Source organism: Artibeus jamaicensis, unplaced genomic scaffold, assembly GCF_021234435.1.
Source record: "Artibeus jamaicensis isolate MK-2021 breed Jamaican fruit bat unplaced genomic scaffold, CSHL_Jam_final scaffold_1964, whole genome shotgun sequence".
NCBI lineage: Eukaryota > Metazoa > Chordata > Mammalia > Chiroptera > Phyllostomidae > Artibeus > Artibeus jamaicensis.
Window position 1 is genome coordinate 22,652,884 of NW_026522030.1, and position 16,436 is coordinate 22,669,319.

The window sequence follows — 16,436 nt, forward strand, 5'->3', positions numbered from 1 at the left end:
TGGTCCTCAACATTATCTCTTTGCCCTACAGACTTTTGACAAGCAAGGATTTCATGCAGGGACCCCTCCACCATTCAGCCTGCCCTCAGCCTTGGGTTCCACTGGGCCTCTGGCCCCTGGAGCAGCTCCAGGTTATGCACCTCCACCATTCTTGCACATCCTGCCTGCCCACCAGCAGCCTCACTCACAGCTCTTACACCACCACCTTCCCCAGGATGCCCAGGTGAGCTCACTGATGGCGGCAGCCACCCTGCCCTGGGTTTGGGGTTCTGCTGCAGCCTTGACAGCCTTCTCTCCTTCTTCTCCTCCTCCTTTCTCAGAGTGGCTCGGGTCAGCGCAGCCAGCCCAGCTCCTTGCAGCCCAAGTCACAAGCCTCTAAACCTACCTACGGCAACTCTCCGTACTGGACAAACTGAACCCTTAAGAGTGGGTGGGCTGGGGGAGGGCTTGCCCTGGGCAGGAGAGAACACATGGAGCCCATTTTTGGGAGCACAGCACCCTTTCCTAGAATTCCTGAGACGTGTATGTCAGCCCAGCCTCTGCGGGGAGCCTCCCTCCCAGACTTGCTTGTATGTAATGTATTTATGTATGTATTTGTAAATGTGACAAATCTTGGGGGAAGTGGAAGAGTTGCAGGTGCTGCTGCCCACTCAAGCCCCTTTCACTATAGCAAAATAAGTCCCCTTGCCCCCTCTGCCTTCAAGCCTTCCACATAGCCCCTCTGCCAGGAGGTTGCTAGGGGCAGTGTTTGGAAAGGCTGGATTAAGGCAGTTGGGTAAAAAAAGGGGTCAGGTACCAATGAAGAATCAAGACTTATCTCGTGCCCTTGTAAACCATTATTTGAGTTTTCTTTCCTGTGTAATTACTTTACCCCTCTTATGGAGAAACTGGTCCTTTAGTCATCGTCATGTTTCCCTCCTGCCAAATCTTGATCTAGGAATAGCAGACACCCCCCCCACAACATCCAACTGGCACACAGAGCAGGAGCATCTGCTTCTGGTCTAGTCTTGTCCCCCAAAGACTTGCCTTCCTCTGGTTGACCATTTTAATAATTGATTTTGTGCTCAGAGATGTTCAGCCAGTCAGCTCCCCTTGTAAAAAAAATCAAAGATATGCTCCGTGAGAGCACGTCTCCATGCAAAGGCTCCTCTAATTCCAGTTGTCCTGAACCAGGTGGGCAACTGCTTCAGGGGTTTTCTCTTTTGCCCAAAGTCCACCTAATAAAGTTCTGAGAGCATGCACAGTCTCTGTGTGGTGTGATAAAGGATAGCCCAGGGTCGAGGCTGTCTTCATTATGGTTCCAGGGACTCTCGGACTCCACAGGGCTGAAGAAGAGCTCACGTGGTCACAATCTTCCTGACAACAGTTTGTGAAGGCTTAAATCAGTATTCCTTTCTTTGCTTGGCCCTTCTCTTGCCTTGGCCCCAGTCAGCATCCAGGGAGTGGACGATAAATGATATAGCTGAAAAGACAGCAAAAGCTCCTGACAGGCACAGGAAGTGCTTATCAGAGTCAACTTTGCAGTCTCGCACAGATTCCATCAGCAAGAACGCCAGAGCAGGGTAATTTCTTTCCCAAAGACCAAAGGTAATAATTACCAACATGGTTCTAGGCATATGTTTGAACAGCTAACATCAACCAATCAATCAGTCTTGTCTGACAGTCAGGTCTGTGGTGGAACAGGTGACTAAGGAGCCAGGGTGGTATGAAGTGGGTAAGCGGATCCCGGGCTAAATATATGCTCCAGATAATCACACGAAACCATCCACCTGGGACCAGGATTCTGATTCCCCCTGAACTAGTCCAGTCCTATTACTTCCAGGCCACCAGGCACAGAGGAGCCAGGGTCATAAACTATTCCTGTGTGTCTGGCAGGAGGTGGCTTTCACTATTTGTCTGAGGCACAACTATTCTACAATCTGGCTAGCAACTCAGACTTAGTAATAAGTAAATAAAATGAGTACTGCTTCAAGTCAAGTATTGGTCAAATCAATATGCTAAAACCAGCCCAGGGCCACTCTACCTTTTCTGCCTTCGCCTCAATGGTCATTTCATCATATTGGACATGCACTGCTGTTAATCCACAGCTTGGGATCTCGGCTTTTAAAAATAACAGGTAAGTGTCCACAACTGAAACTAAATGGGAACTTTTATTAAACTGTGATCTCTTGCTTGATCCTTGCTTTTATCAGCAGGAAGTTTGCAAGGTACGTGACAGTGAAAACAAATGCCCTTCTAAGGAGGGCAGTGGAGCACCTCTCCATCCCTTCCACTGACCTACTTGTGCTGGCAGATTGTGCCCTATTTCAGAATTACGGTTAACAAATGGCTGTGTCTTTAATAACCTTTCTTAAAGCTAGGTAAGGACTGGGAATATTCTGCAAGGTGAACTGAACTGAATGTCATGAAAGGCAGGTCAGCCAGAGTTGGTTTTTGTTGTTTATCAGCTGAGTCCTGGGCATAATCTGCAAAGGGAACAGCAGAAATACTGAGACCACCTTTAATTTTAACAAAAGGAAAAAAAAGAGGGTCATCCCATGGGGAAGTAGCAATACAGGTATATTTTATTTCACATTTTATTAGTAGACAGATGGGCAGAAAAAGACAAAATAAACCACTAAAGGGGAAGTTCAACACAAAATGCATCAGATATTCTTTTCTCATAAGTTAAACTGAAGAAAAACACCTACAATTTCAGCTAAGAAAACTATTGAGTCAGGTGTGACCTGCTGGTTTCAGAAGAGTTGAAAATTGCATCTGAATCTTTTTGTAAATGTAAACTTTTTTAAAAAAATCAGGATGGGAGGAGGGGTGGAGAGTTAATTTTCAGCAGAGAACTACACATTTTCCCCTTCAGTCTCTTACTATAAGTGTCCCCAAAATAAGGAAGTAGCAAATTAACAATTACCAGGGAGGAGGATAGCAAATAAACAAATAATTACCAGGGAAGAGGAAAGGAGATACTACCAAAAAAAAGGAAAAGGGGGAAGAAAAAAACCCGTCTGGCTTGGAAAAGAACTCTGGAATGACATGAAATAGAAAGGGGAAGACTTTGAGAAGCAACAACGGAATCATGATACTATATTTTCTCCACCCAGCCTCAAGAAACATAGACCTGAAGAGCACCCAGAGAGGCCTCCACTAGAATCAAAAGGAATCTAAAAATGCAGGACTTGAGCTTGTTATACCAAATGACCACAAGCTTCCAGCCTGAGAGCTCAACTGCTGAAAAGAAAGTTACAAGCTCATTTTCTTTTGCCACAGGATATGTGCTCAAGACAGAGCTCTGGAACCAGCATCTGGATTTTATAAGTCAGTGTGAGCCATCAGAAAGAATGTCTACCTGCTTGCAAATCAACATACCCCAGTCTTTTCTGATTGTACTCTTATCAGACACAAACCCAGCCTTAAATAGTGACACCCCAAAGGGCTGAGAGGTTCAACCTCCACCTGGCTCTCTGGCTCCCTGAGTCAACGTGCAACAGGCCAACAGGGCCTAATGGAACAGGGCTGGGCAGCATAGCACCTCCCACATATGCCAAGATGCCTGGCCTGCCCTGGGAAAGAGATGCTTTAGCAGTAAGGGAAAAGCTTAATTTTAGGGCTCTGATAGAGTTAGACCAAGCTACCAGCTGTAAACACGCGCGTGTGCGTGTGTCTCTGGGGGTGGTGGGTGGGGGGTAATCAGCATTATGAGACACTGGGCTCCAGGAGGTTTGCTGGTTATTTGGAAACATTACTTAAGAAGCATGGGAAGTCTAAGAAGGATGATCCTTCTTAGCAAAGTCTGCAGTCTATTTTGTCATAGAGAACTGCTGTTTTCTGAAACTGACTGGAGTCACTAAATTCAAGGGTGCAAGTACCCCTGGCCCCATGGGGATCTTGAACCTAAGCGCATTAAATATTCTCAGTATTAGATCAAACTTCAGAGGCCAGAGAGTTGCTGGGAATTAGCAAACGTTTGGAGAGTTTGAAGAGCTAATGAAAACCCTGAGATCAGAAAGGAAGGAGGAGCTAAGGAAGTAAGCATCACCTACTCTGTTCTAGAATCCATCCTACCCTGTCCTTCATCAACCCTTTTGTTCTTTCTGAGCTAAAGATCTGAAGAAAAGGAGTTGACATTAGTGCATGGGGATCTGCAATAGGATTATAGTTGGTCTTTGCTGTATTTTCCTTCCAAAACCTGTGATTTTACAGTTTAATGATTTTCCCCACTGAAAGAACACTGCTCTTGTATGAACTGGCCAACTCCCATAAGAAACAAAAATCACCATCAAGTTCTGAAGTCCCTGGTTGGTGAAGGCTGACGGATCTCAGAACTGATTGACAAACACATGACTGAGACCAAGAAAAATCAAAGCTGCAGCAATTGCATGGCAAGAAGCTCTAGCATCACCCAGACACTGCCTGCTGCCAACTCCCTCGGCCCTGCCAGAAGTGTCAAAACAAGCCCAGGGCAAGCTCCATGCACAACTTCTGCTTGCGCTCCACAGCCAGAGTATATTGAAAGGAGAGCAAAGTCCAGGTCACATCCAAAGGTAAACCAGTCACTCATGTCTCACATATATCCACAGTTATCACTAGCTCAATGGAAACAAAAATCTTAATACATGCACCTATTATTAATACTGAGTAATTAAAACTGGCTGGCTAGTTAAAGAAATCCTCATGGTGAGAGTCTATCTTTGAGGGAAAGGCCTTTTTAAATATATAAAACATGTTCTCTCTCCCAACAGTGGTCACCAGTAGTTTTTACTTTGTTCCCCCCAGCAGCATCAACCAAAATTGGCATAGTGATTTTTAATTCTTTGTTGCCATCACTAAGACTCCACACACACACAAACACACTAATCCCCACTCTTTCCCCACTTTTTTTTGGGGGGGGGGAGCTCTGCCTTTAAAATAAATAGCAATCAAGTGCTCAGGTCTATGCAAAGTATGAATATTTATTTCAAGCTTTAGATCCCAATTGATTTCAAAAACCAAAATCTGATTTCTATCCTCAGAGCAGCTGAGGCCTCTGCGTTAGGATGATTTCCTGGAAGCTGAAGGAGCTCTGTGCCCTTAGGAACACATTTCATCAGTCTTCGCACAGAGTCCCTGATGCCCACCATACCCCGGACTTTTAAAACGAGAAAGAAAGAAAATTCACCACCATGGGGTTGAACAAATGCACGCACACTAATGTAAATGGAGCAGCTAAACCTTGGCAATTTTTTCTAAAGTTTGTTCTGTGGGATTTTTACGTTTTTTCCCCCCATTTTCTTTTGCTACCAGCATATGCAGTACTTGTGAACTCCCAATGGGTTCCCAGCTTTAATCACATTAAACATCTTGATGAAAGACTATTTAATTCTTCAAGAATCTAAAAACAGACCAAACATGTTTTGCTGTGAACACTTTGTGGAGACGAAGTGAGGCAGGGGTTTGGGTCCGAAGGGGGAAAAAAATCAATACAGTGATGGAAGGGTAAAGAATGCAAGAATTCAGACATTCTGTGGAGGATTACCTTCTCTCCATTAAGAGGTCCATAAAAAGGAGCAAACTGAGATCCATAAGGGGAGTCAGCAGGAGCCGTGTTTGTTTTCCCCACCCCCTGTGATAGGTTTTTGCTGAGGGGCCACTGCTAGGTCCCCATTGCTCCCCTCCCTTTGGCCTGAGATGGCAGGGCAGTACAGGGGCTTCTTGAAGGAGCACGTCACGACTCCTCATTCCCAGAATCGTCATCGTCGTAACAGTCGGCATCTTCCTCCTCCTCATCTTCATCATCAATGTCGTCGTCATACAAGTCATAAAGCAAATCTGAGCTGTTGTCATTGGAAGGCACTTTAGTTTTGATGCAGTATTCCGCCAGGGTTGTGGGGACTTTCACTCCGTCTTTTTCTGCTTCGGCTTTAGTGGCTGAAACCTGTTTCCTGGAGGGAGGAGGAGGATAGTTTATGTAAGTATGTCTTGAAGATGAATTTAAAAATTAGCATTTCTAAATAATCAAGATTCTTATGACTCAGACTTCTAAACTTTTAGTACCTGCCTGAAAGCATGTGAGAGCCTCTACTACACCAAAAGCTGATCTCAGACTCAGGTGCCATCCTGAAAGAGACTATGACCTTTTGAAAAACAGCATATCTCACATTTTTTTTCTCCTAGTTATCTCACTTGGATTTTTTTTAAGACCTGATTGAGGTCTCTTAATTTCCCATTACTTCCCAAATCAGAATTGATGTGCCCAGCTGTTAAACACCTGTGTTTAGCAATCATGGTTCTGTCTCCCTGAAGAGGCCTTTTCCTTCCCCCCTTTACTGTAAAAATTCTTATTTATGAGGCATTATCTCTAAGAATTCCATAGCAGCACATATTTCTTCCTACTGTTACCTTACGCTTCTACAGCTGCACTCATATGGTCACCTATTTGCTAAGCGTGAGGTTCCCAGGAATAAAGACAATACAGCTTAATGACTTAGTAGAGTACATGACACAGGCTGGTGCATAATAAATGTGAATTAAGTAAAATGAACCCCTAAATTAAGAAATACGAAGAATACAAACATCTCAGGAATATTTAGGCATTATTCACTCACTAAATCCTACCTTTCCTTGAATACTGGGCTCCAATCCTGTTTTATGAAGCATTCTTATCTTGAATTTTCAACCACTCCTGCTCCTCTACAGGCCCTCACTATTTACATTAATATCTTCGGTCTTTGGTCTATAACAGTCACCTTGGTGTCTGATACAAAACAGGTGTCTAGATTCTATCCCTGTAATCTCATCAAATGACTAAGGATTAGGGAGGGATGGTTCTAAAGGTGTTTCCAGTGGGCGCAAAACTGAGAACAGCTAATCTACATTATTCAGCTATCAGATGAGAAGCATTTCATTGCTTGTTTTTGTTTGTCATTATTCTTGTCACAAGTATCACCTTACTTGTGGCTTGTTCTGAAGACCCAATTTAAAACAGCCATCTCATCACTCCTTCACATTATCCTACTTACCACTATCTCCTTTACTTTTATTTTCCTCATTTGTATCATGCTGACTAAATTTATAGAGAGGAGACCTATTGTAAAAATTTTGGTGCTTACTAAACTATGCACATAACTTGCTAGAACTGCCCTTGGAACTCTATTTTAAGGGTATATAAAAAAACGCATTGTATTCAGGGGAATGGAATTTACTGTAATTGAAGTACCAATTCTTGGGTACTGTTATGAAAATTTTGTCCTACTCAGGAAAGTATCAAGAGCCTAATACTTTTTACTTTTATTTCCTTTTACACAGAAAAACTAAAGATCCCCAAAGTTAACTGATAAAAGGGTCACATGAAGGGTGGCGTAGGAGTAGATTCCAAGTCTCAAGATTCTTATTCTAGGGCAGAGAAATGATACCCAGAAGATGATTTGCTACTATGGTCCAAAGGGCCAATAAATAATAGGGCTTCGTTAATAAAATTTTTGAAAACAAAAGTACCTGGAATATCTGGAATACCTTGGGTACTTGCTATACTTAACGGACATGCTGAAAGCCCAGAACAATATAATCATCCCCAAAATGATTACAAGGGAGAGTTTGCAAACTTGACTGGCTCAGAACCTAATTTTGGTTCCCAGGAAATCAGATTTACTGCATTATCTTGTAGTATATGTTTTCTCAAAAGGCACACGCTCTTCCCAAACAATAAATCTAACAGAGAAATTGAGTAGACAATGAAGTTCAATTTAAACCCCTGGCTCTAGGATATTTGGTTCTAAGTATAAGGACTTGAAGTTACTAATCAAACCAAAGACCTAATCAAACCACCTTACCTAATGATTTCAGCATATTCTTTGTCTTTTCCTTTACTGTCCCTCCATTTCCTGAACATAACTGAAGCATCCACATTGGCTGGGGAGAAGGTGTTGGGCTCATTAAGCAATGAGATTACACTTAACAGTATAGTCCTGGAAACAGGAAAAAAGGGTCAGCTACAAATACTTATATCCACAGGATTCAAAGTATTCTTTTAAATTTAAGACTACCATTTTGAGACCTTAGGGAAATGGAAATACAGTGTCATAGAATTTTGTTTTCAATACTCAGCAGGCTAGGCTGACCAAGAGACAAAAAGCAGAGGAAACATGTGAGTCTAGCATGAGATCACGTTGCTGGGCATGAAACTGCAGAAGGCACTGTCTCAACTGGCTACATGTTCCAATCTGCAAAAAGTAGAGATCTAGAGGACTTTCAAATAACAGTTTAAAAATGACAAGTTAAGTGCAATAGGAAAAAGCAAAAAAATATTTAGCTTCCAGGGAATTCTTTCACAAGAGAAGGTAAAAAGATGCTATTCTATATACCTATTTCTGGTCATGGCTGCTTAGGCAATCTAAAAACACTTATTACATACAAATATATTTCTTTTCCATTTTTTTTTAAGGGAAGAAGACAGAGTTAAACAGCAGGCTAGTGTGGGAAAAACTAGTCTCAATAACAGAAATCTTTATTCAGAAATTTTTACCAAGAACTGCCCTGGCCAGTGTAGCTCTATTGGTTGGAGCACTGTCCCATACAGCAAAAGGCTGGGGGTTTGATGACTGGTCAGGGCACATACCTCGGTGCAGGTTCCACCCCGACGGTGCACATAGGAGAGGCAACCAATCGATGCTTCTCTCACACTGATGTTTCTCTCTCAAATCAATAAACATTTTTTGAATTAAAACAAAAATTGTTTTTTACTAGCACTTCCTAGGTGCCAGAGGCACCAAGTAAGATGTTGGATATATAATAACGAATGACATAGATATACATCTCTCTCATGGGAGATACATTCTCACTCACAGATACAAATGAGTAATAAAGTTTCAATTAGATTAAAATAACCAAAAGAGCACAATATGCTCCAAATTATTCTGACCCCCCACCCTAAAAGCTATGTGCATGAACATAAGAAGAAAAATGGGAAGAAAAAGCAAGTTTTTCTACTTTTTCTCATTGATGAGAGCTTATAGATTGTGTTATTGCAAAAGAGCTTTTTGTTCCTGGCTCCAAGCAAAAAATAAAGGGAGAAAACCAAGCAACTGATATTTGATTTGATGAAATCTTTTCCTAAAAAGGGTGAAGAGTTAGGTGAGTATACAAAATTATGACAAAGGCACTTTAACAAATATGTAGTTAAAATCAATCTCTCTCTCTCTCTCTCTCTCTCTCTCTCACTCACACACACACACACACACACACACACACACACACACACACACACACACTTTTCTATTAGGTTTGAAATAACTTCCCCTTCCTGCCAAGATTCTTCTGGATTTCTCCAATAATTACATTTAGCTCATCACAGCTAAATGGGAAATGGATTGACAGAACAGCCTAAGAAGCAAGAGAAAAACATAAGCAGACAATTCCATAAAGGCTGCTTCAGAAGAAAACATACAAAACCTGTTAGCAAGAAGCAGGATAAGAAGAAAGCATGGTACAAAAAAACAGCTATAATGGTCTAGTTCAGCTCTGTATATCCTTCCACCTTTCTGTGATGGTGGGGATGTATCATCCGTATTACCCAATATGGTAACCACTAGCTACATGTGGCCATTGAGCTCTTTGAAAGGTAGCTTGTGCAACTGAGGAACTGAATATTTAACACTAACATTTTTAAATAGCCACATGTCTACATGAACTATGTTAATTTAATTAGGGAATTTTCCCCAAGAGTTCACCCAGTTGATTTACAGTTTGTGTATATTATTAAAATACTATATTGTGAAATACAATTTTTTCAATAGTAAATCATAAACTTCAACCAAAAACGAGCTCACTTCTACCTCCATACACTCTTAAACTCCATGATGCTTTCAGAAGTGTCAGTTATGACAGTGGACTGCGACAATAGTTAACCCAGCACATTCTCCCTTCTTCCCTTCATCTGGAAAGCAGACTCTTTTATTTTTGGGGGGGGTGGGGGATGAAGATTCCATTCCATTGGTTCCGGTGGGGTTAATCTTCCCCTAGCACAATGCCACACCATACGAACAGCCTACTTGAACCCACAACAGAAGACATCCCAGCTAGTGATTCCATCCACCTTGTCATGATGACTGGTTTGGGGATATGCATGTGACCCAAGCTGGGGCAATCATATCCCTGGTGGGAACCGCCATTTTTCTAACCTAACAGCAGAAGGAACTTTTATTCTAGTTTGAGTGTGGGAAGCACAGAGTAGGTGGCTGTCTTGGTCACCAAGTGATGAAAGCCTGCCTAATAACAAGGCCAACACAGAGCAAAACAGAATTGATCTTTTTTTCCTCAAAGATTACTAATGCAATTCAAAAGCAATATCCTATTCAAAATTTCCCAACCAGTATGTAGTGGATGGATTACAAGTTAATGATATCTGTATTCATTCCCTCATCAATAAGGTGGGTCAGCCTTGCGATAACTTGAGCCTCTGAAACAACTTCTGGCCAAAAAAGCATCTTCACTTTACTACACTATGATATACAAATTACTATCATTTCATTTTTTTGTAAGTACCATGACTGGAAAAGGTTTGGAGAAAATGTTGTACACAGTTTAAAATGTCTATTAGTTATACCAAAATAATTTAACACGGGCATTACAACTATAGCATGGTAAACTCTGCAAGATACGTATTATTTATCCTGCTTTCAAAGAATGGAAAAACTAAACTGCTAAGACAGTACTGTCAGAATGTACAAAATATGCTTTTTGTCATCATTTTTTGTTACTTTCACTAAGTGTTTTAGAATCTTTATTTACTTTTTACCCCCCAGAAGAGAAAACAGCAGAAGGTGGAGAAGGTTAACAGTAGGTGAAAACAGAAAGACCAAACAAATGATGAAACTATCAATGAAGAGGTTACTTAAGCCCATTAAAGGGATTGTTTTCCTGCAGATTATGAACAAAGGGGAAGGGATCAAGGAAACAACATACACTCTTTCTTAGTTTCATTCTGTCCATATAAATTCACAGCTCCCCGTGAAGCTCTGCTTTTTAGTAACTGAGAGATGCATTTGTCCATTTAGACAGTCTGGTGGTACCTGGATATAAATTTCCTGAATTAGCAAATGAACTCTGAGGTCCCATCCCCATGATCTCAATTCCCACAATGAAAAGCACCGCTGCCACGCTCAATGTGGGTATGGAGGATCAGGCCTTGTTGTCCAAATCCAGCGGTGCAAGTGTTTAACGTGTTACGATACAGAACAGACCTAAACCACTAAGAATTTGGGATAAAACTTAGAGTTCTTAAGTGTTTTCAACTTACTGCACAATTCCCATAACCACCACCATTCACAGAGCTGACCTCCCTCCACTCCTGCTTTAAGCCATGCAAGAAACTGTGGTACAAGTTTTCAGAGAGTAGAGAAGTACTGAGAGAAGAATGGAAGCACAGACAAAGGGACAGGCTAAAGCACTCTATACAAGCCTTCAGGTTCCTGCTTGAGACCTTTTACTGTTGTTTCTTTGACAGATGATATGGCTATCTTATTTTGAATAAAAAATTAGGTTGTAAACAGTAAGAGCACCCAAAGAAAATGAAGGCCAACTAATCACACACACACGCAAACAGCAAACTAGCAAGCTGTAAAGTACTTCAGAGCTAAGACATGTTTAAAAACAAAACTTAAGAAGCATTTCAGGGAGCTAGGAAATCAGAATTAGAGACCTCTGACAAAATGGGCAACACTGTTATTTGCCCCTTTGTACATACTCAGTGAGTTGGGCCTGCCCCTAGCACACACAACAAAGTAAGATGTGGCTTATGGGCTGCCTGGAAACTAAGAAGGAAAAGTTTAGAATTTTGCAGAATTAAAGATGGGCATTTTCCCTCCAGTGTATGCATATACCTTCTCTAAGCAGTGTGTGAAGTAGAAAGGGTTCACTCTTAAAAACCTAAATTTACTTGGTTCTTAAAAATATACACATTCATATACATAGATGGAGATGCAGAAAGAGAAAGATGGTAATCGACTGCGATTCTTAGGTTTTACAGGCCTAGCATAATTTAACTGAAATTGATGTATACAGAAGTGAAACCCACTGCCGAACCCTCCTAGTTGACCTGAGTTTTTTTAATCTCTCATTTACACTATTTCAAAAGACGAACCAGTACCACCAAAAGATGACCCAGTTAAAACTTAGACCTCTTTACATGTTTTCAAGATGGGAGAAGAATTTAAAGAGGACATTGTGGCAAAGAAGTGTTATAACTACGAAAATGTGGTAGCTTAATGGGTCACAGATTACAAACAGTTTTTCTTTATGCTGGTAGAACAACTAACAAATTGAACAGTTCCTGCTATGCAGTGCTGAAGCTGCTGTTGACTGACATATCCCTGAGAACATGTGGTAGGAATGAAGGTCTCATTATAATACAGGTATGGGCAAAAGTGGGCTTACAGTTGCTCGTGTGAGAAATAATATAGTAAAAAGATAAGAATAAACAGTGTTTCATGTACTTACAACTATAAACTTACTTTTGCCCCGCCCTGTACCTATTTTCTCAATACTTCCTAAGTATATTGGATTGAACAAGGTACCAAAATATATGAGTAATGAGCATAATCAATAATTTATTTGATATGTCTTGAACAGACAGACCCTTTGGTATATACATCCCAGAAAGTGTGAAACAAACAACGTGGTAAGAACTGGGTAAGAAATCCTGGTGCAAGCCAGAAAGCTTTTGGTTTTTTAAAAATATATATATTTTATTGACTATGCCATTACAGTTGCTCTATTTCCCCTTCATCCCCCTCCACCCTGCACATCCCCTCCTCCACCCATGGCCCCCCCTTTAGTTTATGACCATGTGTCTCAAGTTCTTTAGATTCTATATTTCCCATACTATTCTTGCCCTCTCCCCTATCTATTTTCTCCCCACCATCTATGCTACTTATTTTCTATGCCTTCTCTCCCCTTCTCCTCCTCCCACTCCCCTGTTGATAACCCTCCATGGGATCTTCATTTCTATGGTTCACTCTTGATCTACCTGTCCTCTTAGTTTGCTTTTGTTTTAGGTGTGGTTGTTAATAACTGTGAATTTGCTGTCCTTTCACTATTCATATTTTTTATCTTCTTTTTCTTAGGTAAGTCCCTTTAACACTTCATATAATAAGGGCTTGGTGATGATGAACTCCTTGAGTTTGATCTTATCTGAGAAACACTTTATCTGTCCTTCCATTCTAAATGAAAGCTTTGCTGTATATATCAATCTTGGATGTAGGTCTTTGGATTTCATGACTTGGAATACTTCTTTCCAGCCCCTTCTCGCCTGTAAGGTCTCTTTTGAGAAATCCACTGACAGTCTGATGAGAACTCCTTTGTAGGTGACTGTCCCCTTATCTCTTGCTGCTTCTAGAATCTTAGCTAATGTAATGATGATGTGCCTTGGTGTGTTCCTTCTTGGGTCCAACTTCTTTGGGACTCTTTGAGCTTCCTGGATTTCCTGGAAGTCTATTTCCTTAGCCAGACTGGGGAAGTTCTCTTTTATTATTTGTTCGAGAAAGTTTTCCACTCATGGCTGTTCCTCTTCCCCTTCTGGTACCCCTATAATTCAGATGTTGAAACGTTTCAAGATGTCCTGAAGGGTTCCTAAGCCTAGCTCTTTCAATTCTTTGCTTTTGACAAAAGTGGAGATCCTAATCAAGTTACTAGCTTTCAGGTCATTAAAAATGATCAACAAAATTATTTACTCAATAAATAAACAGGGGAAAATAGACCAATATTCTGTGGAGAAGAATTTGAAATAATTTATACAGATATCCTGTTCTCTAGAAGATACAATTCCCCACTCCTTAAAGTGTGAGCTTTACCCTTGACTTTCTTCCTTCCAAAGAGTACAGATGGAAACAGGGGGAAAGAATAACTTAGAAGAGAAACCCTAAACACAGAATCTCAACCAGGTATAAAATGTTAGTACCAACAGTGATAAATCACACTGGTAATATACGTACCCTTGAAATGATATAATGAAAATGTACAGCTGACCCTTGAACACAGGCTACAGGTGCGCTGATCCCTGGACAGTCATAATCCGCATGTAACTTTTGACACTCCTAAAACTTAAACTGTGTATCCCTCAACATCCCTGTGTATCCCTGGTGAAGGACTGATACCAGGATATTCCCCTGCATATATGCAAATCTGTGAATGCTCAAATCCCTTATGTAAAATGGTGTAGAACAATGAACGCATATAGTTGACCCTCCCATCTGCAAATTCCCCAAAATACTGTTTTTGAGCTGTGGTTGCTTGACTCTGTGGGTGCAAAGCCCAGGGCCAAATGTATACTTATTGAAATGTATAAATGTATATTTATTTACAAAGGGCCAAATGTGTATTTATTGAAAAAATATCTACTATTACTGGGCCCTTGAGCTAAAACCATATTGTTCAAGAGTCCATCAACTGTATTTTTACTTTAGTGGCTTTCCTCCCCTCCACTCATTACCCAAATCTAATCATCAGAAAAGCAATACAGAAATACCAGTTGGGGGGCATTCTATAAAATACCTGATCGGTACTCCTCAAAATTGTCAAGGTAATTAATCCAAAACAAGGAAAGTCTAAGAAACTGTCACAGTTGCCTAAGGAGATATGCCTATTAAATACAATGCATCTTTCATGGAATTCTGGAGCAGAAAAATGACAGTAGGTAAAAACTAAGGAAATGTGAAAGAGTATGGGGTCTTCGGTTAAAATAATGTATCAGTATTGGCTTACTAATTATAATAAATCGCCCCACACTAATGTTAGATGTTGATAAATAAAATTGGCAGTTTCAGGGTATATGGAAATTATCTATACTTTCTTCACAGTTTTTCTGAATATCTAAAACTGTTCTAAGATTTTAAGTGTATAAAAAATAATAGTAATAACAAAACCACAATGAGATACCACATCCACCCATTAGAATGAGTATAATTTAAAAAGCACAGACAATATGTGCTCATGAAGCCCTGAAGAAACTGGCATTCTCACACGCTCCTTGGTGGGAATGTACTACTTCGTGCAGCAAAAAAAACCCATGCTGGCAGTCCCTCAGAAAATTAAAACACTGAGCTACCATATGACCCAGCAAGTTCATTCTCAGGTATATATCCAAGAAAACAAATACATGAGTACATGTCAAAACTTATACCTAATGTTCTTTGAGGCATTATTCATAATTGCAAAAGAAATATCCCAAATGTCCATCAACCAATGAATGGATAAACAAATTGTGGTATAAACTTTCAATCGAATATTATTCAGCTATAAAAAGGAATAAAGTATGATACTGGATACAGTAAAGCATTAAGCTAAGTTCAGGAAGCAAGACATAAAATACTACAATATTGTAAGATTCCATTCACAGGAAATGCCCAGAATAGGTAAACCCACAGAGACAGGAAACAGACTGGTGGTTTCCTAGGTAGAAGGGTGGGATGGGGCTGAAGGATAATGGAGTACAAATGCCAACAGGTGTAAGTTTCTTAGGGATGATAAAAATCTTCTAAACTTAACTGTGGTAATGTTTAGACAATACTTTGAGTTAATACACCTATGACTCAATACACTTAAAATGAGGCAATTGTAGAGTATGGAAATTATATCTCAACAAAACTTATTTTTTGGAAAAGACTGACAATAGATCAATGTGATTTTTGCCAGATAACCCAGAGGAATTAAAAGGACTTGGTTTGACTGTTCTATTTATTCCATTGTCATACAGAAATAAGGTGTCCCACTAATTGCATCTAATATACATTTAGTACATATAAGGCATATTATTCATTTATATAAAATCCAAGCTGTATTCTGCCTCATTCTAGCATAATAATAATTATTCATGGATACATGAACTAACTGAAAATGTCTACTGATCTGATTAAAAATTTGTTTCATTATAATTATTAAATGTAAAAATATATCAAAAGTATAATAAACTTATATTGCTTTTAATCAACTGTATACTACTAAAATAATTCAATACAGAGGTAAACTTAACTAAGCCTTATTATCACAAGTAATTAAAGAATATCTATTACTTATTTTATTGTACAAAAATATTAAAGGAATATAAGGCTATCAAACAAAATTTTTCAAGTATTATATAAAGACAATCAGAAGAAATACACAAGCCTTCCAAATCATAAGAAACATCCACATATATACATAAAATAAAGAAAAAACAATGAATAATGGAAGCTTGTTTTAAAAGAAGCATGTAAAGTCAATTTTTAGTTTGTAAAGTCTTTTCTGCAAAAAGTAGTAAGAATCATAGAATAAAGCAACCAATCCAAACACGGAAGTCATGAGATCCAAGTCAAATGTAACTTCAAACAATTTAAGAGGAAGGATTCAGACTAGAAAATTTCTCCCCAAGTAAACACTGAGAAATGAGTAACATATGCATTACTGTTTCATAAAAAAAACTTCAAAATGATGTA

At 39.8% G+C, this 16,436-nt stretch overlaps 2 protein-coding genes across 5 annotated transcripts in view; one reads left to right on the forward strand and one right to left on the reverse strand.

The window, feature by feature from the left end:
• UBAP2 (ubiquitin associated protein 2) overlaps positions 1 to 2,982 on the forward strand; it is a 137,741-nt gene extending 134,759 nt beyond the window's left edge. For 2 of the 3 annotated variants that reach the window (XM_037151589.2, XM_053656165.1), the window contains 2 exons: positions 32 to 223; positions 321 to 2,982. In XM_037151589.2, coding sequence (XP_037007484.2) covers positions 32 to 223; positions 321 to 416 — 288 coding nt within the window. In that variant the 3' untranslated portion in view covers positions 417 to 2,982. Of the gene's footprint in view, positions 1 to 31; positions 224 to 320 lie in introns of those variants that run through there. The other variant, XM_053656166.1, reaches the window with a different exon arrangement.
• Positions 2,983 to 4,926: 1,944 nt separating this feature from the next.
• The window catches only part of UBE2R2 (ubiquitin conjugating enzyme E2 R2), a 92,914-nt gene continuing 81,404 nt past the window's right edge, over positions 4,927 to 16,436 (reverse strand). Inside the window, exons 4-5 of one of the 2 annotated variants that reach the window (XM_037151587.2) lie at positions 7,803 to 7,937; positions 4,927 to 5,915 (exon numbers count right to left, since the gene is read on the reverse strand). In XM_037151587.2, coding sequence (XP_037007482.1) covers positions 5,699 to 5,915; positions 7,803 to 7,937 — 352 coding nt within the window. In that variant the 3' untranslated portion in view covers positions 4,927 to 5,698. The remainder of the gene's footprint in view (positions 5,916 to 7,802; positions 7,938 to 16,436) is intronic. The other variant, XM_037151588.2, reaches the window with a different exon arrangement.